Source organism: Rhineura floridana, chromosome 1 (assembly GCF_030035675.1).
Source record: "Rhineura floridana isolate rRhiFlo1 chromosome 1, rRhiFlo1.hap2, whole genome shotgun sequence".
Classification (NCBI taxonomy): domain Eukaryota; kingdom Metazoa; phylum Chordata; class Lepidosauria; order Squamata; family Rhineuridae; genus Rhineura; species Rhineura floridana.
Window position 1 is genome coordinate 98681195 of NC_084480.1, and position 27381 is coordinate 98708575.

At 42.4% G+C, this 27381-nt stretch overlaps 1 protein-coding gene across 3 annotated transcripts in view; it reads left to right on the forward strand.

Annotated features, from left to right (window-relative positions):
* Window positions 1-27381, forward strand: part of LOC133385043 (transducin-like enhancer protein 1) — a 119989-nt gene that overhangs the window by 30121 nt on the left and 62487 nt on the right. For 2 of the 3 annotated variants that reach the window (XM_061627252.1, XM_061627271.1), the window contains exons 6-8: window positions 4419-4523; window positions 16534-16738; window positions 17500-17516. In XM_061627252.1, the coding sequence (XP_061483236.1) occupies window positions 4419-4523; window positions 16534-16738; window positions 17500-17516 (327 nt within the window). The remainder of the gene's footprint in view (window positions 1-4418; window positions 4524-16533; window positions 16739-17499; window positions 17517-27381) is intronic. The other variant, XM_061627262.1, reaches the window with a different exon arrangement.

Here is a 27381-nt window from a genome sequence, read left to right on the forward strand (position 1 = left end):
TTCAGCTGTTTAAAAAGTAAAATTATGTTGCATCTTTGTAAATTAGCTAACACAGTAACTTTTCGTACAAAAGTCTAATATAACTATATAGTGAGAATCTTAATACCGTATCGATGCATAACTATGGTGGAGATGAAAAAAAGATAGGGCTGTGTTACTGGGATGTTTGTTGAATTGCTGTGGAAAACTTGCATGTTGGCTTATGCCATCTGATATAGCTGACACCATAGAAGCCCAATCCTATTATGTTTACATACATCATTGATGGGTAGGGATATAATCATTTTTACCTACATTGTGCTTTGGATACCAATATAGTGTCACAGGTTGTGCCATTGAGGTAGCACCTCAATTGTTGCTGCTGTTCCTAAACGCATACGTTGCTGGATCAGCAGCTTGTAGAATTGGACCTCATTGTTATCAAATAGTCCTGAAACCATGTTGTTATCATGTGTGCAATTACAGATGTAGCATCTTGGAATAGTTCATCAAAGTCAGTTGTAAGATACTAACTCTCATTGGTGGTGTTTGTCATGATGACTGGGTTGCTAGCTTATTGTGGTTTTTTGGGAATAAGCAACATGCTGATACATAATGCCTTTTCGCTCCCACTTCCTCATGTGAATGGGAGAAACAAACCAAGAAGCTGCAAGTAAGCATGCCTTTCTGTGACATCTGAACCCAGGATGCTGGTTTGTTGTGCCCTAACAAGCCAGGATGGCTTGACAGCATTAAACATGGTTTGTTGTTGGCTTAAGAATCCAAGCTTCATTGCAGCTTCCAGGCTTGTGAAGCAAGAAACGATGAGGCAGTATGCACTTAACACTCTGCTTGTTCCTGGAAAACCAGGGACCCAGACTTATCATGACATGTGAATGTGGTCTCTTGACCATTTGTTGATTGTTGAAACTTGACAGCTTATTGATTTATAGTGAACAGAGGATATATGTGTCTGTACCAATATGAAAATGGTCACGTTCACCTATTAAAGAATTGTAATAAGAAACTCCCTGAAAACTGAAGGGCTTGTGCCCATTGAAAGTCAAATCCCATATTTTCTGTTTTGCCACACAGAATGCCTACAGTATATATGCTAGTTTGCAGGACAGCTTGGAAATATTCTGCCCCTTGATAAAATGCCGTTTTTCTATTTAGCACATTTAGCACCCGACAGGAGCTGAGAAAGGTCCGGTTTGGAATAAACCTCCCCCCTGGGATAAAAACCAAAGAAATGATGAAATTTTAAAAGGGGTAGGCCTAGAAGTAGGCATTGTGAGAGCAGGGGCACAGGATATAAATTCAGAAGAGCAAAATTACCACAGGCCTAACCACAAGTGCCAAAGCCACTTGAAGAGAGACACTGCTTACAAGTGCCTGTACGCTAATGCTAGGAGCCTCCGAACCAAGATGGGAGAACTGGAGTGCTTGGTCTTAGAGGAGAGCATTGATATAGTGAGCATAACGGAGACCTGGTGGAATGGAGAAAACCAGTGGGATACGGTTATCCCTGGATATAAACTATATCGGAAGGACAGGGAAGGACGTATTGGTGGCGGAGTCGCTCTATACGTGAAAGAAGGCATTGAATCCAGCAAGCTCGAAACCCCAAAAGAGGCAGACTCCTCCACAGAATCGTTGTGGGTGGTGATACCATGCCCCAGGAGGGACTTAATACTGGGAACGATCTATCGTCCCCCTGATCAAAATGCTCAGGGAGACCTGGAGATGAGATATGAATTTGAGGAAGCATCCAAACTAGGAAATGTGGTAGTAATGGGTGACTTCAACTACCCAGACATAGACTGGCTGCATATGTGTTCCAGTCATGACAAAGAAGCAAAGTTTCTAGATATTCTAAATGACTATTCCCTAGACCAGTTGGTCATGGAACCGACCAGAGGGACGGCAACCCTGGACTTAATCCTCAGTGGGGACCGGGACCTGGTGCGAGATGTAAGTGTTGTTGAACCGATTGGGAGCAGTGACCACAGTGCTATTAAATTAAACATACATGTAACTGGCCAATTGCCAAGAAAATCCAACACGGTCACATTTGACTTCAAAAGAGGAAACTTCACAAAAATGAGGGGATTGGTAAAAAGAAAGCTGAAAAACAAAGTCCAGAGGGTCACATCACTCGAAAATGCTTGGAAGTTGTTTAAAAACACTATATTAGAAGCTCAACTGGAGTGCATACCGCAGATCAGAAAAGGTACCGCCAGGGCCAAGAAGATGCCAGCATGGTTAACGAGCAAAGTCAAGGAAGCTCTTAGAGGCAAAAAGTCTTCCTTCAAAAAATGGAAGTCTTGTCCAAATGAAGAAAATAAAAAAGAACACAAACTCTGGCAAAAGAAATGCAAGAAGACAATAAGGGATGCTAAAAAAGAATTTGAGGAGCACATTGCTAAGAACATAAAAACCAACAACAGAAAATTCTATAAATACATTCAAAGCAGGAGACCATCTAGGGAGACGATTGGACCCTTGGATGATAAGGAAGTCAAAGGTGTACTAAAGAACGATAAGGAGATTGCAGAGAAGCTAAATAAATTCTTTGCATCTGTCTTCACAGTGGAAGATATAGGGCAGATCCCTGAACCTGAACTAACATTTGCAGGAAGGGATTCTGAGGAACTGAGACAAATAGTGGTAACGAGAGAGGAAGTTCTAAGCTTAATGGACAATATAAAAACTGACAAATCACCGGGCCCGGATGGCATCCACCCGAGAGTTCTCAAAGAACTCAAATGTGAAATTGCTGATCTGCTAACTAAAATATGTAACTTGTCCCTTGGGTCCTCCTCCGTGCCTGAGGACTGGAAAGTGGCAAATGTAACGCCAATCTTCAAAAAGGGATCCAGAGGGGATCCCGGAAATTACAGGCCAGTTAGCTTAACTTCTGTCCCTGGAAAACTGGTAGAAAGTATGATTAAAGCTAGATTAACTAAGCACATAGAAGAACAAGCCTTGCTGAAGCAGAGCCAGCATGGCTTCTGCAAGGGAAAGTCCTGTCTCAGTAACCTATTAGAATTCTTTGAGAGTGTCAACAAGCATATAGATAGAGGTGATCCAGTGGACATAGTGTACTTAGACTTTCAAAAAGCATTTGACAAGGTACCTCACCAAAGGCTTCTGAGGAAGCTTAGCAGTCATGGAATAAGAGGAGAGGTCCTCTTGTGGATAAGGAATTGGTTAAGAAGCAGAAAGCAGAGAGTAGGAATAAATGGACAGTTCTCCCAATGGAGGGCTGTAGAAAGTGGAGTCCCTCAAGGATCGGTATTGGGACCTGTACTTTTCAACTTGTTCATTAATGACCTAGAATTAGGAGTGAGCAGTGAAGTGGCCAAGTTTGCTGACGACACTAAATTGTTCAGGGTTGTTAAAACAAAAAGGGATTGCGAAGAGCTCCAAAAAGACCTCTCCAAACTGAGTGAATGGGCAGAAAAATGGCAAATGCAATTCAATATAAACAAGTGTAAAATTATGCATATTGGAGCAAAAAATCTTAATTTCACATATACGCTCATGGGGTCTGAACTGGCGGTGACCGACCAGGAGAGAGACCTCGGGGTTGTAGTGGACAGCATGATGAAAATGTCGACCCAGTGTGCGGCAGCTGTGAAAAAGGCAAATTCCATGCTAGCGATAATGAGGAAAGGTATTGAAAATAAAACAGCCGATATCATAATGCCGTTGTATAAATCTATGGTGCGGCCGCATTTGGAATACTGTGTACAGTTCTGGTCGCCTCATCTCAAAAAGGATATTCTAGAGTTGGAAAAGGTTCAGAAGAGGGCAACCAGAATGATCAAGGGGATGGAGCGACTCCCTTACAAGGAAAGGTTGCAGCATTTGGGGCTTTTTAGTTTAGAGAAAAGGCGGGTCAGAGGAGACATGATAGAAGTGTATAAAATTATGCATGGCATTGAGAAAGTGGATAGAGAAAAGTTCTTCTTCCTCTCTCATAACACTAGAACTCGTGGACATTCAAAGAAGCTGAATGTTGGAAGATTCAGGACAGACAAAAGGAAGTACTTCTTTACTCAGCGCATAGTTAAACCTTGGAATTTGCTCCCACAAGATGCAGTAATGGCCACCAGCTTGGATGGCTTTAAAAGAAGATTAGACCAATTCATGGAGGACAGGGCTATCAATGGCTACTAGTTGTGATGGCTGTGCTCTGCCACCCTAGTCAGAGGCAGCATGCTTCTGAAAACCAGTTGCCGGAAGCCTCAGGAGGGGAGAGTGTTCTTGCACTCGGGTCCTGCTTGCGGGCTTCCCCCAGGCACCTGGTTGGCCACTGTGAGAACAGGATGCTGGACTAGATGGGCCACTGGCCTGATCCAGCAGGCTCTTCTTATGTTCTTATGTTCTTAAGGTTGGTTCTAATAATGGAAATTATGTGTTTATCTTTCCAGCATCAGCAACAAGTTGCTCAAGCAGTAGAACGTGCCAAACAAGTGACCATGGCTGAGCTGAATGCCATCATCGGGGTACGTGGCCTGCCAGGTCTACCTCCTACAGTGTGTATAACCAGCTTTCCTTTCTTATTGCATTGGTGGTTTTGATGTATTAATGTTTGATATGTAATTCTGTTATTTAATGCTAGTTCATAAGCATTATTTGTTGGCATGTATTAAATTGGTAGAATTCCTGAAAACATAGTATTGCCTGCTTAGATGTCTTTTTCTTTCTTTCTTTCTTTCTTTCTTTCTTTCTTTCTTTCTTTCTTTCTTTCTTTCTTTCTTTCTTTCTTTCTTTCTTTCTTTGTGCTACTGCTCTGTCTTGCAAAGGTTGCTTGCTCTTCTGAATCTGAATCCAATATGCAGAGGTCCATTTGTAGCATATGCTTTTGAGTGTTAGTTACAAGTAACTAACTGAGCAATCTTAGTAGGGTGGGTATAATGGATTGTCTACCATCTTTGAAGCACTGTGGACTTGAACGGATCAAGGCAGGAGGTGAGGAGGGGGTGACATTTTTTCCTTTTTTGTTGTGGAAGACAATCCATTTTGTAAAATATCTTCTGTTGAAAACAGTTGAGAAGGGAGTTAACTAAACCAGCTCTAAGCTTATGTAGTTGATGACTCTGATCTTGGGGTCCCTTAGAGGAATCCAGTGGATCCAAGCTCCACCTCTGCCCCACCCATGGAATACTCCTTTTCAGGGGTCTAATGCGAGCAACTGCCAACAATACCACCAGTGGCAGGTCTATGCCTGTGGAGCTTTCTGCAGGTGTTGTGGGGACCACCACAGCAGACATGCCCCCTGACCCAGAGATTTGAGGATTAGGAGTAATTGGTTTTGCATTATTGAAGTTTATGAGCTGTATGCTCATTTCCCATCTCCTGCTGCCATACTGCCTTCCACAGTAAGCAAAAGGAGGTGAAACAAGAAGTGGTCTGATTTTATTCATATGCAAGTTCCTTGAGCAGATCCAAATTATTCATTTATCAATTTATGTTAATTGCTTGTGAGAAGATGCCCTGCTGGTCTTTATAGTTCCCTCAGACACTTTGTAATGATAATTAGACATGCTGCTGTATGGATTAACAGTGCCATAGTCCAGTGACGTCTACACACAATGGAACCAGTTAATCCATCTGTGCTTAAAATTACATCCCAACTGGAGATGGAAAAAAAACATAAGAGAATGAGGGAGGATTAAAAGAATGAGCCTCAGCTTGAAAACTCTCCTTTTATCAGTTTCTCAATTGTAGATCTGCTGAAGCTTTCCCTGTGGTAAGCTATTGGCAGTCAATTAGGTGAAATAAACTGGGAGGGTGACCTTCATTTCCTTTTAATAGGTATTCCTCCCTGCAAAGGGGAGTGTCAGTGGATTTTCAGCTTAAATTTTCTCCAAGCTGCTTCATTACACTTGACAGATTAGCAGTGCATAAACATACCCCCCCTTTTGAACCGAATCCTTGTTTCTTCCCCTTCTCCCATCCAATCAACTACTTAAAAAAATAATTAAGTCTCTATTTGTCTGCTGTCTTCACAACTCTTGGTTGTCTAATAAAGTCTTAATTTGAAAGTTCAGCTCAAAAATTCATGTAGTTAGTCTCTCTCTCACTCTGTATGTGTGCGTTAGTCGATTTAACAAACACCTCTGGTTACCAGGCATATTTTAAAAAGAGGTTTCAGATATGCTTTCTGAGCCCTTTAGCAGACACAGAACAGTGAAAATATCTTATTTCTGAAAATAGTAATTGAAACCTTTTGACATTGGACCATGAAGCTTTTGTGGTATGTCTATCTGGGCTTGTTTTTGCTACAAAGTGCCTCTCTTCCATGAGAATATACAGCTCTGACCCAAGTGAGAATAATACTCCCAAACTCATTCTTTTACAGGCTCTGTTCAACTGAATGCAAGTTGCACACTGCACTGAGTCCTTGCTTTGCAGCTCTAGCATACAATTTCTTGACTGTATATATATTTTAAATGATTCGAGCTACTATTCATTAGTTTAATATGCTAACACTGTTTTAATCTAACCTTGAAACATTTTTTCATTTTTTCATTAAAAAAGCTTGTGTAGATGCAGTTTTGTCTCATGTTGTAGTGCAATCCTGTGCATTTTTACTTGGAAGTAAGTTCCACTGATTTCAGTGGGGCTTATTCCCTCGTAAGTATGCATAGGATTGTAGCCTCGAGGTATTAATATGTCAGTGCCAATGGAAAGATACTCCAATTTTCATTGAGTGTTCATAAATACAACATGCATCCCTATTTGTGTAGTGAAAACTAACACAGTCTACCCTTTTCCCCAATCTCAGCTTCTTGTATAGCTGATCTGACAATTCTATTATAGCCTGAAGAATAGTTGTGTGCACTGGAAACCTCACTACTTCTTTTCCTTTTCTTTTTTTGTGTTTCCACCAAGTTGGTCCAATAAGAGATCGTCTCTCCCTTTGCCACATTTGTATACATCAATAATTATCCTATGCTGCACAATAAGTTTCATGCTCTGACATATGCTTGATTCGTTTGAAAGGGATTGTGTGCACTCTGGAAAATTGGAGTAGCATAAAATTGGGCTGACAATTCAGTGGACCTTTGCTCCTCTTCATTGAACATGCACTCTGTCAGCCTGTCTCCCCAGAGGGGAGGAGGCATCAGGAGCCTGTCTGTTCCTACAAGCAGCAGCTGCACTGAAAGTAAATGTGGCCCAGTTTGAGAGCAGCTGTCAGTATTGTTCAGAGACCCAACTTAGTGTAAAGAACAATAGTGGGGGCCATGCTCTTAAACTGCAGTGTCTTTCAAGCTAATAAAAGAAATAGTAATTTAACGGTTTAGACATCTATTGTGAGCGTGAATGATCATGAAAGACTTCTTTTTAAAATGCAAATGGGCTGGTGCATTCTCCAACATTTAGAAACACAATCAAGTCGCCAGTGGCTTAACAGCGCTAAAGAGATTTCTGTTCCATGAAAGTAGGAGCTGCAGAGGGGAAGAAGAAGAATACATTGGGGCGGGGGGGGGGGAGTTAGTATATTCCTCATGGGTGTTGAGTAAAGAGTTTTAGGTAGAATCTGTATTCTTTATGCTTCTTGACTTAAAGTGGATGTTGACTTGAAGCAAAACAAAAAGGCTGTGCTTCCTGACATGGGATAATGATTCCAAATAATTGTTTCTAAATTCTGTTTTCACCTCCTTAATTGGGAATGACCTACTAGAGGCGAGACTGAATTTGTGTTTCAACTTAGAAACATGAATTGAGCAGCAAGAGATAGGTGGGGGAGTGTTTAGTGGGAAACAAATTTGTGAAATAAAAAATCATGCTGGGGCAGAGAGGCAAGCAAGTACAATTGTTGTGCCCCCCCCAAATATTTATTTATTTATTTATTTATTTTGTATCCCGCCCTTCCTCCCAGCAGGAGCCCAGGGCAGCAAACAAAGCACTAAAACACTTTAAAACATCATAAAAACAGATCTTAAAATACATTAACAAAACAGCATTAAAAACATTTTAAAAAAACAACTTTAAAAAAGGGTTAAAAACATTATTAAAAACATATTAAACATATTAAATAGATACTGGGGAGAAGAAACAAAAGGGACTGTGTGAAAGAGGCCCTGTAACCAGACAACTGTCTCTTCGTATTGGTCCTATCCAAATGGTACAATGTATCAGTCCTCTTCAGGCATTCATTTTTAAATGTGTGAAGGAACAAGCAAGAAGATACAATGCAAGTCCAGCCCCCCTCCACATGAAGGTGTGTGCATTGGGCACTCTCCCCGGCCAATGCATGTTCAGCATTCGTTGGAAGGTAGCTACCATACTTGTGTGTAGGGTTTCCAAAATGGAGATGGGAACCCTGATTGACTGGGATTCCAGTCATAGTTTTAGAAACCCCATGTGCAAGAAAGCCCCCTCCCCAGGTAATGTTGATCAAGCATTGGGTCAGGAGGGTTTCTGATGCACACAGTGTCATCAAGAGGGCAGGACAGGGCCAGCGCTAAGCATGCTGGGGCCCTGGCACACATGCACGCACCCCCCCACCTACCTGTCTCTCCTGCCTTTTCTGCTGCATGTGTTGTGTGCGCAGGGCTGCCATTAACCAAGATGGTGACCAAGGTTTCCCTAAGGGGCTGAAGACTCCGATGCCATCTTGGCTGATGGCACGCATGCATACTATGCACGCTCTTCCCTGCCATAAACCAAGATGGTGGCAGGGGCATCAGCACTCTAGGGAAACCTCGGCCACCATCTTGGCTAACGGGAGCCCTGCACACACAGCACGCACAGCCACAAAAGACAGGAGAGACAGGTAGGTGGAGCCAGTGAATGGGCGGCAGCTTGGAACCTCTCCCTGCGATCTGCGGCAGCTACTCTGCCGTGAATCGCGGAAGGGGAGTGCTACTCCTCCCCTACACTATCAAGGGGCCCCTTGGGGCCCCTCAGCCAGGGTCCGACTTGGCTGCCCTTGGGCACAAGCCCTGGGGCAGGAGTTGCACTGCACATTCTGCTTGCCCCTTCACAAACTCATAACGAATGTCTGAAGGGTAATACTGTGGGTTAGACAATCTGATAGGGCTGTGGAAAAATAGTGGAGGGGGGCGAATGCCAACAATGAGAAAATGTGGATGGGGCAAAATGTGTGCATCCCACTCTTTATGTAAACAGTTTTGTTTGTTCAAGTTTAAATAAACAATTTATCTCCCCAGTTAACTAAATCTCATTGTGGTGTCCTGAACTGGCAAACTAACCACTTTTATTTTTATTTTTTAAATGTTTAATAATGGTGCCTTGTTTCTCATTGTTTAAGCGTTGTGGTTTTTTTTTTTTGCATTGGAGTGAAGAGAATCTAGATTATGGCATGAAGGGTTTTTAAATGGATTATCTTGGTAGAATTTGAAGGGATTATAAGAAGATAGTTAAGCAACAGGCTGGAAAATTAAAAGTTGTGCATTCCAGGAAATCTGAATGGTAGTTGCAATTAGACTACAGTGGTAGCGTACAAAATCACCCTACAAGATTGGTACAGATTGGTAGAACTTGTTTCTTTGGAGGAACTGTAGAAACGCACCTAAGATGCATTCAAAATGCATAAGAATGTAGCATGCAGCATTCACAAGAAATAGGCAGCCTGTCAGAGTGTTTTTAGTTTAGCGTGTTTAGAAAGAATTTAATACTTGAGAGTTGTTGGCTTTTCTTCCTCCCCTTCCTCCCTTTTAAGGTGTGCTGCTAATGGTTCTGTGAAATGTATCTCTTGGATTGACAGCACTTGTGAGGCAGATTGAGTTGTCGGCCTCGAAAGGATTTTCCATCATTGCATGAGGTGATTGACTAAAGGATTAGCAAAATGCTGGATTATTATTCCTCTCCTCGGCTGTGGTTGCCAGCTATCTTTGAGATTGTAGTGTGTGAAGCTTAAGAGGATGAGGTTAACCTCTTGAGGGTTTATTATGAGCATGTAGTTAATCTTTAGAAAGCCTATAAATAACTAGGATGCCTGTTTTTGTTGTAAAATAGAAATATGGGGGCAAAGAGAATAGTTTAGTTGCTTGCCTTGCATGATTTTGGGGATCTGCTGCACTTTGTGTTTAGTATCAAATGCTATATTAGGGGTTGTGGGGTTTTTTCAGGATTGAGGGAATGGCCAAATAGAATAGCTTCAGGTTTCTGTTAGGTGATATATGGAGGGCTAAATGCTTAGTGTATAAAGCAAATCCTTGATTGGCTGAGACTCAGGAGAAGATATTGAATAAAATGTCTTTTGGGGGACCAAGTTTCTGAAGCATGCAAAAAACAAAACAAAAAGCCCACCCTGAAAATTGTGTATTTCTAAAAAAAACCCCACCCTCTTACCTCTTCTCCCCCTTTAAATGTAAAATTACATTTACAGTATCACATACAAAGCTGCCTGAAGATGGGTTAATGTCAGTGCAGGAACAGGTGCCCAGCCAGTTTTTTTCTTTTTAAAGAAATTTTTTTGAGGTACTTTACCAGACAGGTTTTTGGACTGGAGTTCAGACACATGAGAAGTTTATCCAGGCATGCATCTTACCCCAGAGTTTCCATTCCACCTTTATTCCCAAGCTTTTTCCTAATTTGTTTTCAAACATATGGTACTGTGTTCCTTTTCCCCGTTCAAACACTTTTTCCCAGAAATGAAAGTTCAAATGTATTAGTTGTAAATTTTCTAAATCCAGTCTGCTAAGCATACTTTACAGTATATACATGAAAGTGCTGATTTCCTTCCTCAGCTTTCCTACCCTTTTCCTGCAGAATATAATTTTAAGAAAAAAATCCCCTGAAGATTTTGGCCCTGGCCTACTCTAGAAAACATTCTGGTTCCAACACAATGAATAGCAAACATTAAGTTATGGATGTTTAACTTGGTTACCATTTCATAATTTCCAGCCAAATGAACTGGTATATTGAGACACTTCAGAGTCTGCTGTCTTGTCAGAGGCAACAGCCACAGAGACAGACACATTAACAGTCCAAGTTACTTGATCCCTGTTTGGTTTTAGTAGGTTAGGCTTTGAAGCATGTCATGGGTCAAACTGTATTTCATTAATAGTAGCAGTATCTGGTGATCTCTGAAATGTAACTTAAAGGTAACATGACTAAATCAGCATTACACTTGAACATTTAAAGGAAGATGTTATTCATACACAGCCTAGTGTACTTGGGCTGCCTTTGCTCCTTGCCTGGCCATGAAAGCCTATGGAGTTGGGCAGTGTCTGAAAAAAGCAAACATGTGCCCCACCTGGTGCTTTACCTGCAACAGCGACCTTAGTGATGGGTAGGAGGATGTGAAATGTGTGGGACAATCGGTCACCTCTGTTTCCTTGCCATCCAATTTATTACATCCTCATTCAAACTTGACAAGTCTCTATTTATTTATTTATTAGATTTATTAGTCTCCCATCTGGCTGGTTGTCCAGCCACTCTGGGCGACGTACACAATAAAAACATATAATTACATTAGAACATTAAAATCAACAGTAAGTAAAACCTAACCCACCCCAAAAGCCTGCCTGAAGAGCCAGGTCTTCAAGGCCCGGCGGAAGCTCATGAAAGAGGGGGCATGGCGGAGATCATTTGGGAGGGAATTCCACAAGGTGGGGGCCACAATTGAGAAAGTGCTTTCCCTAGTCCTCACCAGTCTAGCTGTTTTAACTGGTGGGATGGAGAGAAGGTCTTTTGAGGCTGATCTTGTTGAGCGGCATCGCTGATGATGCTGGAGGCGCTCCTTCAGATAGACTGGACCAAAACCATGCAGGGTTTTAAAGGTCAAAACCAACACCTTGAATTGGGCCCGGAAAATAACTGGTAACCAGTGTAACTCCTTTAACACTAGAGTAATGTGATCTTGCTGGCAGCTGCCTTTAATCAGGTGAGCCTCCACATTCTGTACCAGTTGCAACTTCTGGACCGTTTTCAAGGGTAACCCCACACAGAGCACATTACAGTATGGCGAGAGGAGACGAGGGCATGTACCACTAGTGGGAGCAGATGGCTGGGAAGGTAGGGACGCAGCCTCCGTATCAGATGCAGCGCCGCCCGGCTCACAGCCGAGACTTGAGCCTCCATGGACAGCTGGGAGTCAAGAATGACCCCCAGGCTGCGGACCTGGTCTTTCAAGGGCAGTTGTACCTCATTGAGCACCAGGTCAACATCCCCCAACCTTCCCTTGTCTCCCACGAATAGTACCTCGGTTTTGTCCGGGTTTAGCTTCAGCTTATTCCTTCCCATCCAGCCACTCACCGACTCCAGATACTTGGACAGGGTTTCTACAGCCAACCTCGGTGAAGATTTAAATGAGAGATAGAACTGCGTGTCATCCGCATACTGGTGACATTGCAGCCCAAATCTCCTGATGATAGCCCCCAGTGGTTTTATATAGGTGTTAAACAGCATCGGAGAGAGGATGGAACCCTGTGGCACCCCACAGATGAGAGGCCAAGGATCCGAAACCTCATCCTCCAGTGCCACTCTCTGGTACCTACCAGAGAGGAAGGAATGGAACCACTGCAGTACAGTGCACCCTATACCTAACCTCTCCAGGCGTTCCAGAATACCGTGGTCAACAGTATCAAAAGCCACTGAGAGATCCAGGAGGACAGGGAAAGTACATTCGCCCCTATCCAATGCCCTCATCATATCATCCACCAAGGCGACCAAGGCCGTTTCAGTCCTGTGTCCAGGCCTGAAGCCTGATTGAAATGGATCCAGATAATCTGCTTCCTCCAAATGCGCTTGCAACTGCTTCTCTAGTTTTATATAAATTAAATCTGTGGCCTGATTAAAAAAATATGGTCAATAACCATAGGAGTCTCATTTGAATGATTTTTGGCTTTGTGTAAAAAAAAAAAAAGTTGTAAAACGAACATATTTTTGCTTTTAGATTCATTGATGCATGCATCGTAGCAGGCTTCATCACAGAGACATTCCCTTCTTTTTAGTGTGAAAAAGGGAGGAATGCCTCTTAAGAAGGTGGCATCTGCAGATGATGACTTTTTTCATAAAAATCTGCCATCTTTTAGTCTATCAATCAGTCAGATTAATTGCATTTAAATGTTGCAGCCTGAGTATAAAGCTGTGTATAGACTGGCATACCCAAAACACACACACACATACACATATATCATACAAGGAAGTTATGTATTCCATATCTATGGTTGCGCTTCACTTCTTGACAAGCGTGTGCCTCATTAAAGGCATCATTCCACTCCCCATTTCATTACTGGCATCTTTCTGTTTTTCTCTTTTAATGATGAACTTGCAATGTCGCATTTGCCATAGGCTCAATGTGAAATTTGAAGACTAAATGAGAGAAGAAGAGTGCTACCTATTAAACATCCTTGGTAATAAGAAAAAATTACCTAGTTTTTCAGATGGAATGCTACACATTTTACCTGAAGGGTTGTGGGGTGGGGGGAGAAGAGAGACTTTGCGCAGAGCACATGCTTTGCATGCAGAAGGTCCATGGAAAATGATCAAATAATAGGTGATGGGGAAAAGCTGGAGAGCTGCTGCTAGCTAGAGTGGGCGATGCTGAGCCAGCTGGTCATATGAGAAACAAGGCAGTTCCCTATGTTCTTACACAAGTTTTTTCTTAATAAAAAGAGAATTCTGATTGCCAAAGTAGAGACATTTACTCACAGGTGATGCTAAACTATGGTTTAGTGCTATGCATGTGAGCTGGCCTGGAACAAGCCTAAGTGACGTCTCAGGCTTCTACAGTTCCCTCTCTTCCTCCGGTGTGGCAAAGAGGACTTAGCAGTGTTTAGCTTCACTTTCCCCTAATGTAGACTTGTCCTTGAGCATGAACAAGGGATGGTTCACGAAGCCATGGCTTGAAGTTGAACTTGTTTTGAAACTGACCAGCTTGTGACCAACAGTCATCTGGTTTGCCTGCAAGGACAAATCAACATTAAGGGAAAGTGAAGCTAAACATTGGTGAAGGCAGCAGCAGAGGGAGAAGGACCTTGGGCTTATTCCATGTTGTGTACATAGAACTGAGCTATGGTTTAGCATTCCACGGAAACACAGCCATTCTCTCAGTACAGTAGGGCCCCACTTTTCGGCAGCCTGCTTTATGGCGTTCCGCTAATACAGCGGCTTTCAATTAGAGTAAGGCCCAACTCATATCGTGCTTGTTCCGCTTTTACAGCGTTTTTCGGGCATCGGGCGCCATTCTATTGAATGAGTTCTGCTTTTCAGCGGGTTTCGCTTTTAGGCAGGGGTCTGGAATGTAACCCGCCGTATGAGTGGGGCCCTACTGTATACTCAAAGTATAAAGAGACATTGGGGTTGGAAAAAGAAAAAATGGAAGGCCTTGTTTTGTTTCTTTTATCCCCATAACTGCTTGTATATTCAGCCCGTTTTGAGCCATTTCAGTGGTAAAAATAGTTTCTTGCACCACATTCTCCAGTTTTGATTATAGTAGAACTTGGTTGGCATATACCAATGCCTCTTAAATGGATTTCAGTTGAACAATTGGTACAGTTTTTCAGGTACCGTTTAATTTTTCAGATGCTTCGCTTTCTGATAGTATGATAGCTTCCACTGTGTGGGGTGGGGAAAACATAGCTGGAAGCTGGCTCTGTATGCCTTTAAGTTGATGTTGGATCCTGCTGCAGCATGCAACTAAAACAGAACAATCTGTGCAGATGTGTAAGGAAATCTACAGGATTGTGCATGTATGGGCACACCTGTGTGACCTAGAACCTTTCCACAGGATTCATCCATTGTTCATATCGGAGGGAATGCATGTTGGCATCTGTGTTGCTGCATATTATTTTCCTTTTTATGGCATGAATTTATGCTTTTGCACCCTAGTAGTTTTGCACTTGGCCTCAAAATATAAAGCATAAAAGGCTGTACAGAAAAGGTTACTCTGTGTAGTGGTAGGGAAAACCAGTCTACATTCTTCCTCATGTATGTGATGAAGAATATTTCTGGTAAAATATTAATTCTCCTGGATGTTTAATATTTGTGCATGTGGCCATTAGTCCACCTAGCTTCATGTTGTCTACACTGACTGGCAGCAGTTCTCTGGGGTTTCAAGCGGGAGTTTTTCCCAGCCATACGTGGAGATTCCTGGGATTAAACCTGGAACCTTCTGCATGCCGAGCGGATGCATTACCACTGAACTATGGCCCTTTGTTTGGTCATTCAGTCATTCTCTGGTCAGTTTTAATCACATCATATGGAGCATACCTGGTCTCTTTGTAAAGGTATGTGACACCCTTAGCTTGAAGAGACTTTTCAATTTTAAAATGGACTGTTTGGGCAATTGGCATATGAGGTGCTTATGCATGAATCAGTATTGGCACAAAAAGATAGGAAATATAGGAATTAGGGTGGTAGGTAAGATGAAAACATTTTAAAAAGTCTAGCATGGGTACTTTTAATATTCTTAGTATTCTAGTATAGATAGTATTTAATATGCTGTGCCATGTTAGAATACACACAGCACATTTAGGATTCCTATTTAGAAATATTGTTATAAATATCATTTTTATATCAGTCATAATATGAAAGTGCTTAAAGTATTTTCCCTCTATAACCCTGTGGGCTTGGTTAAGCTTTTTAATGGTGAGTACTGTAGCTGAGATCATGACCTGCTCTAAGATACCTAATGTGTCTGTGATTGAGCAATGTTTTTAAACTTTATTCTCCTCAATTTCTGTGTCTTAGATTTCCTAGCTGTCATGTTTTCAAAGTTTTAATGATAGGTGGCCAGGTTTAATAAAATTGAAAACTAGGCCTGTTCATTTGAGATTCTTGATCTAAGATATGTGCAGGAGAGGGGAAATTCTGTTTTTTTCTATATTCTTCTAGATTTATGTCCCTCTTAAATGCTTCTGTTTAGATATATAGTAACAATTTCCCTCTTTTTAATCAATTCATCACTACTAACCTGTAATGGAGGTGGTAGATGGAAATTGGTATGGTTGTGTCATGGACAGGATACGTCAAACACAAGACATGGTAGTTTTTTCAGCTTCTGAGAGATGCCCTTTGGATGAAATCATGACTACTGCAACAACTTATGAATATAAGCAATTTGATTACATTTTAGAAACTGGAGAGGATTTGAATTGGGCTTCAAGCTGACAATGCCACAAGGTTTAACAATCATATATACACTTACCTGGGAATAGGTCCTAGGGGTTTCTCTCTGAGTAGTAGTAGAAATGAGCTTTTTGGGGATGGGGATGTGGGCAAACTGTGTAGTTCTGCCTGCACTAATTCTGTTAATACAGGGGTGGATTTGGAGAGAGGGCCGATGTCTTTTTAAGAGTCTAGACTGTGCAAATCTCCTATTAGTCGGGCTGTAGATTAAATTACATCAGTTCTGTAATACAAAAGAGGATCAATATCTGACAAAATATTCTAGCAGTTGTGAAATCTGGTACGGGGTGATTAGCTGGAGCAGGTTGGGCTTTGAAAACCGGAAGTGTCAGTGAGTTCAGCTGGCTAACCAGTTCTCCTTCTTTTCTTTCCTCCCTTCAAATGGTCCTGCTATGTGCCACTGTTTCTACCTGGAAATACCCCCACAAATAACAGCAACAGCAGTTGCAGGCTCAGCACCTCTCGCACGGCCATGGACCTCCAGTGCCTCTAACCCCACACCCGTCAGGACTTCAGCCTCCTGGAATTCCTCCCCTTGGGAGCAGCGCTGGCCTTCTTGCCCTCTCAAGTGCTCTGGGTGGGCAGTCTCACTTGGCAATAAAAGATGACAAGAAGCACCACGATGCAGACCACCACAGAGGTGAGAGGCATGGAAAGCCTGATTAGGACATTATCAAGTGCATATTGGCACATTGCTGGAAATTTCAGGCATCTCTAAAGAAATTGAGCTATGTAGAGCAAAAGCCAAGAGCAAACTGGTTGCTAAACGTTAAGAATGGCATTCTGCATTTATATCACTGAAGCAAAATTCAGCTTGGAAGTTTTTCAGTATTTTAAGCTGGGAGATCATTAAGGATTTCCTGCTCTTATGAAATGCAGGACATTTTGACACCCTGACAGATGCTTAGTTGGAACCTCAGTGGCCCGCACAAGATTGTGGAAAATTGTTAAAACAGAATAAGTGGGTAATTTTCTCTTTTTTATTAAAGAAAGTAAACTTTAATGGAAAGAGGTTTGGGGAGGGTGGGCAAATGAAGAATCAAATTTCAAGGTGAATGTGTTGAAATGAAAGTTCTAGAACATCTGTTTTTGTAGGTTTGTTTAGAACACCTTTAAATATTGGACAAAATTGCACTTGAATGATTTTTGAAGAAATAAAAGTAATTTATTCTGTCATGGAAAGAACTAAGCTTTGTGTATGGTTAAACTGTAAATCATGTTTACAAAATGTAATTTTCAGGAAATCACTGTATTAGGAATGTGCAATGACTTATATAAATAAAAGCCATTTTAAAACTGTTCGCGGCTTGTGTTCTAATTTTTCCCCCCTTTTTTATTTCTGTTCTTGCCTCTGTGTCTGAACGGGCATGTCTGTGCATTTCTTGATTACTACGGGAACAGACAGAGATGCGAGCACAGTAAGTACCAATATTCCTGCTAACATTAACGTTTTTCAATTACTACAATAGTTGATATCAGATATTCACATTTTCTTTCCTGTAGGCTTACTTGCTACTTCTCTCCTGGTTCAGATAATGGGCATGCATCTATGGTATGAATACTGCAGTGCTTTGTTGGAAGAGTTAAAATTAAAATAGTATTTATGTTGACCATTGGCAGCTGCTATGATAAAATCCCTGCAAACTAATCCGGTTTTTGATAGTAGCTGCTCAAGCCTACATTAATTGTATCACATATGTCTGTACCTGTGAAAACAAGTGAGATTAAAAATTTGCACATTAGCAGCCATCAAGGTTCTGTAGTTTTCCTAACTTTGTCTTTGTATGCCCATATCTTAAATACCTGATTAGCATATCAAACATTTGCCATCTAATCTGCCTTTCCATTTTTGATTAGCATATAGGACATTCCCCATCTAAATTGATTTCGTTCTTCTGTACTCAGAGTGTATTGTTAATGTTAAAAACTAGCTTTGTATTTTTGCTTATTTTTTGGTCTCCTGTCATGCTTTGGCTGTAATATTCAGGATTTTAAAAAGAGTTTTGTTGATTTTTAAAAACACTTCTTCTAAAACAGTAACATATCATCTAGTATATTAAACTTTTCATGTTGCCTGGTACATATTCACATAATTCATCAAACTTTTTTTTGGTTGATGTCTGAAGTCAACATGATTCTTTGGCCCCACATACTCCCAATTTGGACAACATGCTTGCGGCAGTAGTACAATTAGTACCATTAAATAGCATTTTATGTGCTTTTAATGTGGTACTGGGATGCCGTTTGAATTTTCCAGGGTGTTCTCATTTTAGAAATTGGTTTGTAAGATGTGACATGAATGCATTTCTCACTCCCCCTCGTATTTTATCAGTTTATCCCATACTGTAGTGCAGGAACTTCAAAAGTGCATCAGGTTTTTAGGAATGCAAATTCTATTGAGGTTGCTTTTGACTTTTCTTCAGGACTCTTGAAATCTTGATGATATCTGTAAAAGCTGTGAGGTCACCTTTAGTTCATTACATTTTCTAAGAAATGTAACTGGGTTGCTTTCACCTACCAATATGCTATTGAGGCAAGCTAAAGATTTATGTACCTTGCTTCAAGGCTTTGGACTAAGTTAGAAGAAAAGTTGGAAGTAAAGATAGGTTGTCTACAGTAACAATAGGGTTGGATCACGATTTTGTTGAGTGTCCGAGACAGGTGTGTAAGGGGGTTAGGAAAGCCTGGTTGCATGAGCAGAATGTATTCCAGAAACTCCCCCCTCTCCCCAATGTTTCACAGGGAGCTGCTTATTGGTTTGTAAGATGTGACATGAATGCGTTTCTCAGTCCCCCTAGTAAGTTATCAGTTTATCCCATAATATAGTATTTTTATTTATGTATTTTATTTCTTTAAAAGCATTTATATACCACTGAATATTTCAAAAATCTCTGTCATTATTTTTATTTTGTATATCACCATCAATGTACACTGCACATTCCTCTAGCATACTTATATGGTTCAGCTGGTCATACACAGTAGTGATGCAAGAACTCCTCTCCAGCTTTAACTGCTAGCTATGATTTGCTTACTTTTATTTGTGGACAGTGTGTCATGGAAGTCTAGGATCTAACTAACCTCAGTCCTTTTGTTCCCTTTTCCACTTACATTAGCTTCTCCTGACTTTAATGTCCCATCATTAAAGTACATCACAGTACATGAAGGGATGGACCACTTTTTAACCTTCATAGGAGTGTCCTATAAACCATCATAGATTGAATCCTCAGTTCCACCAGCAGAAGGGGTGTGACTTGCACCAATTTCAGCATTCCCCCTGCTGTCTATTTGTGCCCCTTGAAAAACTGCTTCAGAGGATTGGGGGACTTCAGAATGGGGGGGGATTGCCTTCCCTCCTTTTGCCAGTGGGATCCTTCTCTAGATCAAAAGCCTTCTGTTCTGGGAAGGAACCCTTTCTTTCACAGAAGTCACACTCAGGAGCCCAAGCAAAGTCAGAAATTAAAGGTTGACACTGTTTACAGTTGCGAGTGAAGGGGCGAAATAAGACAAGGACACATCAGCTTGGGTTGAACAAGGGCCACTTTATTAAACTATACAAAAACACCTTTTAAAGTGACCTGCAGAGGGAAACCTAGGTGCGGAACTATCTATAAGCAAGCATCTTGCCATTCAGCTCACGGGTGACCAGCCCCTGTTTGGGACAAGGGCAAGCCCCATCTGCTTACCCCTTCCGCCAGCCACACCCAGTAGGTGAGTAGGGGGGCCTTCTCAGGTCACCACCCCCCGGGGCCGCACAACCCTCGGGTGGATGAGTTAAGTTGGCCCCAAAAGCAGCCCATATCCTGCCCTCAAGCCACAAAGCTCTGACAGACAGGCCTCTGGAACCGCCAATCACCTCCAAAGGTGCCTAAGGGGGCCACTGAGCTGTCCTTACCTATTTCCCTTTCCGCACCTTCCCACACCAGTGCCCCAATTATAAACTGCCCTCCTAGGGCAATTAAACTTCAACCATAACAAAATAGCCAAATTAGCCAAATTCACCTATTAATCACAACGCCCCCTAACCCGATTCCATCCCACTCTCACAGTGTGGAGTAGGCAAAAAACCTGCCCGCCAAACAAGGGTGGGCAGGGTAAAAATTCCTACTCGGTCCCGAAGCGACCATTGAACACACTATAAGAGAGGAAGGGCAGGGTGGGCGTTGCTCGCTGAAAGAGGAGGTAGGAGGGGTGGCCTGGCCTTAAATAGGCCCATGGCCCCTCCCCTCCCTGCTGCACGTCACGCACACATAATGCTGCGACACACGACATTGCCCTTAACGAAGATGGCCGCGGCAGCATCGCTCCCTCCTCACAACTATGCCCCACTTATCCATGCTGCGCAGGTAAGTGGGGCTTCATTTGCGAGTGAAGGGGCGAAATAAGACAAGGACACATCAGCTTGGGTTGAACAAGGCCCACTTTATTAAACTATACAAAAACACCTTTTAAAGTGACCTGCAGAGGGAAACCTAGGTGCGGAACTATCTATAAGCAAGCATCTTGCCATACAGCTCACGGGCGACCAGCCCCTGCTTGGGACAAGGGCAAGCCCCATGCTTACCCCTTCCGCCAGCCACACCCAGTAGGTGAGTAGGGGGGCCTTCTCAGGTCACCACCCCCCGGGGCTGCACAACCCTCGGGTGGATGAGTTAAGTTGGCCCCAAAAGCAGCCCATATCCTGCCCTCAAGCCGCAAAGCTCTGACAGACAGGCCTCTGGAACCGCCAATCACCCCCAAAGGTGCCTAAGGGGGCCACCGAACTGTCCTTACCTATTTCCCTTTCTGCACCTTCCCACCACAAAAAGGGGACAAATCTCTATTTAGTCCCCTTTTACCCACTGCCGAGAAGCACCTCTCGCAGACACCTCTGCAGGTCTGCCAAAAAGACATTACCTGCGTCAGACAGATGAACGCCATCGGCCCTGTACAGTTCACCCATCCAATGCTGAATGCAGGGTGTGAAATAGCCAACCCCCATGCCCCAGAATAGCCAACCGAATTTGCCAGTTGACCTTCTTTCGCGCTTGGTCCATCCCTATCGGGCTCCAGACACCACGCCAAACCCTTCGTGGGAGTATGTCTGACCAAAGCAGACGTACCCAAGGCCGATGTTGCCTTATTAACTGCATGCCATGCATGCCTGCCAAACTGAGGGCCATGCCCTTTCGTTGCAACTGAGGGCCATGCCCTTTTGTTGCAACTGAGGGCCATGCCCTTAAGTAACCAAGGCCATTGTTGCCTCCTGAACTGCATGTCCACACATGCCTGCCGTTGCCTCCTGAACTGCGCTGCTCAATAAAAAGCCTCAATCAACCTCTCCACAACTGCTAGGTGGGGGGGTATCGGACGTGCCACTGCTAGGCCCCACTACGAGGCCCACTGGTCAGGCCCCTTTACGAGGCCTGCCCCAGTCGCAGCCATGCCGCAACGCTACCACCCACAGCTGTTGGGGCTCCCAAAACCCCCTCTGGGGGTAACCAATTAGGCCTAATAGGCCCAACCAACGCCAACTGTCCTGCAGCTTTCTCTGCTATGTCCCTCATCGTCCTCTCGTCGCTCGTTGAAAGAGGAGGTAGGAGGGGCGGCCTGGCCTTAAATGGCCCATGGCCCCTCCCCTCCCTGCTGCACGTCACGCACGCATAGTGCTGCGACACACGACGTTGCCCTTAATGAAGATGGCCGCGGCAGCATCGCTCCCTCCTCGCAACTATGCCCCGCTTATCCATGCTGTGCAGGTAAATGGGGCTTCATTTGGCAGGAGGGAGTGGATATATCCCTATTTCCAAACTCCTTAAACAAATTAACTAGTGTATAACAAAGGTACTTTTAATGAAGTGTCAAGAGCTATAGAAATCCACCTTTCCGTTCTATATCCACCAAAGAAAATAGCTACAGTACATGTTGACTGTCATTTGAGGAGTAGGCACTGAGGTATTCAGAGTATTATCTCCATCTCTGCATTTGTGTGTGCCTATACGTACAGTAGGTTCGATCATGCAAATTGTGAATAGAAATATTTGCTTACAGAAGTTCTGGTGGAAGAGCTTGCACTGTGCTATAAGTTGGTTATTTAGAAGCTTCATCTTTCCACAATTTTGTGAAGGCAGAAAAATATATTTTGGATTTAGTTTCTTCTCTTCTACAGAACTCTAGCTCAAGGTGTGAAATAACTCCTTTTTGAGTTGAAAATGCCTGCTGCCTATGCGTATGGAAGGACATTGTTTGGATTCGACTGGATATATCAAACACATTTTTATAAGTGTATTGGAATGGACATGTAATATCAATTTGCTTCAGAAGTAAAAAAAAAACCCACAAATGAATGAAACAAGGATTATGCTTACAAGTGTGAGCAAAAAATAAAGGATTTTGATTGTAACTGAAGAATGTAAAGAAATGTACTCAATATTCTCTAATAAAGAGTTCATTTTATATGCTGTGAAAAACGTAACCCAAGTTAGTAGGCTTATTTGAATTCCATGCTAACTAATATTTCCATGTTGTTTTAAGACAATTTCAGCAAAAGCCTCACACACATCACTGTTATTTTTAACTATAATCTTAGAATGGAAGAATAATTTTGTTTAGGCTTGTGCTTAGAATGCTCAGCTCAGTCATCTGGTTGAAAATACATCACCCAAAACAAGAAGTAGACTGGTAGGAAGAAGACCCATTCGCCATGCAGAAGGTGGTAAATTGTAAATTATGAGGGTAATCCCCAGTAAACTCTTCCCTGCTAATTCTGGCTTCCATTTAAGAGGTACACATGAACTGTGGTTCTTTCAAGTTGGCCATGGCACTTGAAAATTGCTTCAAGGCACAAAGCGAGTGAGCGTTATCTTCACCATGGCTGCTATTTTATTCTGCTGGAAGTATGCCGCTTCTCTTCCTGCATCACACCTTTGGAGAGGTTGCTGAAAAAGAGAGGAGGGTTTTTTGCCAGTAAATATTCTAATAGTGAGTAAGAACAATTCCAGGACCTAGATTGTCAAATTGCTTGAGTAATTTTTCCTATCTGACTGGGAAGTACAGTCCTGGGAGTATTGAAAAAAAAAAACCTTAATAGAGCAGACATCTCTTCTCCCAACAGAGCCAGTTACTGCACATCATGTCAAGCCATAATTTAACATGATGAGAATGAGCTGCAGTGAGCCTTGTGCTTGAGCATCCCCATCTCTTCTCTGAAACAGTCACAAGGATGAGTCTGGAACTTTCAGTTCCATTTTCCTGTTAACCACAAAGCTTTGTACCTAAACCCTAAACGCTGGTTACTATTAACAATGATTTGTTTAGGCAAGCCAGTTTAGTGATCGTTTGTTTGAAACAAACCATTGGTTTAGGCAACAGAAAAAGTGATGTAAAAATAGTTGCTACCAAACTTCTTGTAGCTGAATTAGAAAAAGAGATAAGAGGAGGAAGTGTGAGCCGAAGACTTGATGCAGCTCATTCTTGTTATGCTAACCTATGTTTAGTGTGATACTTGAATAGAACCCCACAGGCTGCTGACACCGCCAGAGATGAAATATGGATTTTTTAAACTGATTCCCCAAACAGTCTCAGATCCCAATGTGTGCCTGGCTCACAGTCTGCTTAGGATAACATACACCAGCAGCCCCAACACCAAACAATGGCTGACACCCTCCCTTCAAAGACCCACTGCCTTAGCAACAACTTTGATCCGAGATGAGAATCTGCCTATTGTTTGCCTGATTTTGATCATTTTACACTGGATATGTGTTGGTCTTTTCGCTTTTAGTAATGTTTTCCAATACTGTTCTGAGATTTTTGTAATATTTCATGGTTTTACATTGTATTTATGTATGTTTGATTATGTGGCTTGTAAAGCACTTTGGGGAGATTTTTTTTTCTTGAAATGCAGTACATAAATCCATTAAATACATAAATTTAGAGTTTGGCCTAGAAGATATATCTTATGCTGGTGCCTCAGAGATGGAAGAGGGAGACCACATTGCCCCTCCATCCTTACAGGAAAAAGAGTGTACTTTTTTACTTGGCCTTTCGCAGCCTTAAGTCTACAGCTTTTTGGACTTCAACTTAGATCATCATCCCTGACCATTGGCCATGCTGATTGGGGATGATGGGGGGTTGTAGTCTAGTAAAACCTGAGGGCATATGCCTGGGGAAGTCAGCTCTAAGTGATCTATCCTTCTCCTGGCATAAACTAGCACCTTTTCTGTTGGATAGAATCATTGAATCATCAGGCAGCACTAGCCTCTGATTCTTCTATGGAGGAAGAATAGTTGCCAGATCTGATTATTTCCTCTTTAAACAGAATGCAGACCAAAGTGATCAAAACAAGGTTGACTACAACAGCACCAGATCCTACATCAAGTCAACCATATACCAAGAACCTCTTGAAATGTTAGTGCTGCCTTTGAATAGGTACTCAAAATAAGTGTTCAGGAGTCTAAGTCTTTTAATGTAAATAAAGCTGCTCTCAAGCTTCCCTTCTTTAATGAGAGCAAGCTTGTTTTCTTCTCCCAGGGTAGTTACTGTGGTTATGGCTATGGATACAGACTGTCTTAGTGCTGTTGATAGTAAATACCACCTTGAATGTAAGTTGGAAAACACATTGAAGAGAAATCTTGATGCCTCTGCTATAGCCCTTAAGGCTTCAGGCATGAGTGTCATCTTTGCCAGCACTGGATGAGCTTAGAGATCAAATTCATGGATAAAAAGATTAATTCTATTCATCACCTCTCTTTTGTCTATATGGTAGATGCCAGCTTGGATGTAGTGGGACTTTCAGCTTGAGTCATGCCAAGAGATGTGTTGGCCAAGGCTTCCCTGGCTCAGATGTTGGGACACTAGACCTCCTTATCTAGGGCCCTCCTATTTGGGGTGGCGGCTTGATAAGCTTCTAGTGGAACTAGCAGAAAAGAGTCTCCCTTCAGCCAGTCTTAAACCCTCCCTCAGCTTCAAACATCAATCCCAAGAACAGCACACTTTTTTAAAAAAAATCTTTCCATGAGTGTGCCTGTCCAAATGAAGAAAAGTTCATGAGTGGACAGCAAACAGCCCTACTTTAGCAACAACTATAATTGCCAGCCTACCAACAAAAAGACCATCTTGTTTTTTTGCCAACCTCCCACTTGGGAAGGAGGCTGACAAACGTCTCTGTGGAATGGAAGTATATCTCTTAAGATGGTTGTGTATTAGGCACTATAATACCAAATTATGCCACTGAGCTTGGGGAAAAAAGCATAGGGAGCATTTTGTAATATCTCCTACATCAAGAAATTCAGAGAAGAGGAATGGAAGTTGCTTACCAACTGCCACCATTCCGTGTGCTAGAGCAGGTGGTAGGCATTCAGCAGGGCAGAGGGGTATATTCTATCTTGCTTCTTGTTCCCAAAAGAAACAGGAAATCAAAACTCCTAGATTCAAAAGACCTTTGAATTTAGATTTAAATCAGGCTCACTTCATTCCACATGCAGATCTTGTTTTACATAGTCATGTATTACAATTGCATGGTATCAATCGATCTCATGCATGTCTATTTAAATATAGTAAGACCAAGTCACAAGGAATGTTACAGGTTCTGTGTCAATGGGCAACATTATCATTGTTGTGCCTTGACATTTGGAGTCTTCACTTCACCTAGTATGTTTGACATTCTGGTTGTTTTCCTGAGAGAGCAGTGTGTTTGCATGTAGATGACCTCCTTGTCAAAGCCCTGTCGCTAGTGGAAAATAGCATGGTAGAATTTCTGCTATGGAAGGCTTTCTTAATTGGAAAAGAAGATTCCACTAAATCCAGGACAGTTCTTACATCTGGAGGTGATTATTAGAGACACTCTGGGTTGTAGCCAGACAAAGTTCTCTTCAGTCTTACTGAAAACAATGTGAAAAGTTAGTAGTGACAAACTTGAATCGTGTTGATTTTATTGGGATCAAAGTGCTTTATTCAAATGAATGTTTCCCAGTATAGAGCTCCTGGTTTGTATAAAGAAAGTAACTACAGCCCAGCTCAGGACACTACCCACCTTTTAAGACCAATGGCTTTGTGCACTGTAACCTTTGGGAAGGGCCATAGCACAGTGGTTGAGGACCTGCCTTGCATGCAGAAGGTCCAAGGTTCCAAACACCTGCGTCTCCATGCAGGGCTAGAAGTGTCTCCCATCTGAAACACTGGAGAGTCCCTACCAGTCAGTACTGAACTAGCCAGACCAATGGTCTGACTCAGTATAAGGCAGCTTTCTATGTTCTCATGTCCAATTCCACCTGAGACCTCACTTTCTGGTGATGGTTGCTCCTCCTCAAGGCATACGTGGTTGCAGAGAAAAATGGCTGGATAGCAAATCTGCCCTCCCAGCTCATTGAGTAGCTTATCTAATAGGAAGATGAAATTTGAGGGAAAGTAGCTATGTAGCTATCCTTAGACTAACCCTAGCTATGAATGATAGTCTGATAGTTGGAACTTTGGGCAAGGAGTCTGACCCTTCAGTCATTTATGTATTGTGAGTGGGTGGGTAACATGTCCTGTACTGTTGAGCAACATGAGTGCAGAACCAAACAGGAACAAAACAAGAAGGAACCAAGTCATGAAGCCTCCAGAAGTGATCTGTTCTTCTCTTCTGCAGAGCTATATCTAAAAATTATATTACAGAACTTCAAACCTGCAAGCAAAACTGTCAAGAAAAAGCTTTCAAGAACATAGTTGGTCTAGATTAAGGGGCAGCCAAAGTTGTGTCCTCTAGCACTATTGGACTATAGTGCCTTTTCTAGCACACTTGGTCAGTGTTCAATAATAGTGGGGAGTTGTAGTCTAACAGCAGGTGGAGAGCACCACATTAGTCATCCCTGGACTTAGATAAACTTTACAATAGTTCAAAAGTTTGGAGTTCAAAGTTTACCTCCAGATTCAAATGGCAAGAGGGATAGGTTCTATAGGCACTAGAGTTTTCTAGCACTTTCTCTCTTTACTTTCTCTCTTTTTTAAACCTAGAACTCTAGGTTTCCGAGTGTTTTCTCCCACAGACCACTTGAAAATGGCTGAGAATCTTGATAGATGCTTTTTCTGCCTGTTATAGTAATGGTAATGTGCTGTGCCAGATGCTGTATGCTTTGTGGTTGAATCAAGACTAAACCACTTTGTTCTACTCTCCCATTAATTTTGCTGCTAATCCTCTCTACTCCTTTCAAGTGCTCTCCCCCCCCCACTAGTCAATTCTGGTTTGTCCTGCTCACCTGGGCAGACCACCAGGTTCTAAGACTAACTGGAAGACAAGGGAAGCCTGGGGGATTTGGACCTGGTGCTCAA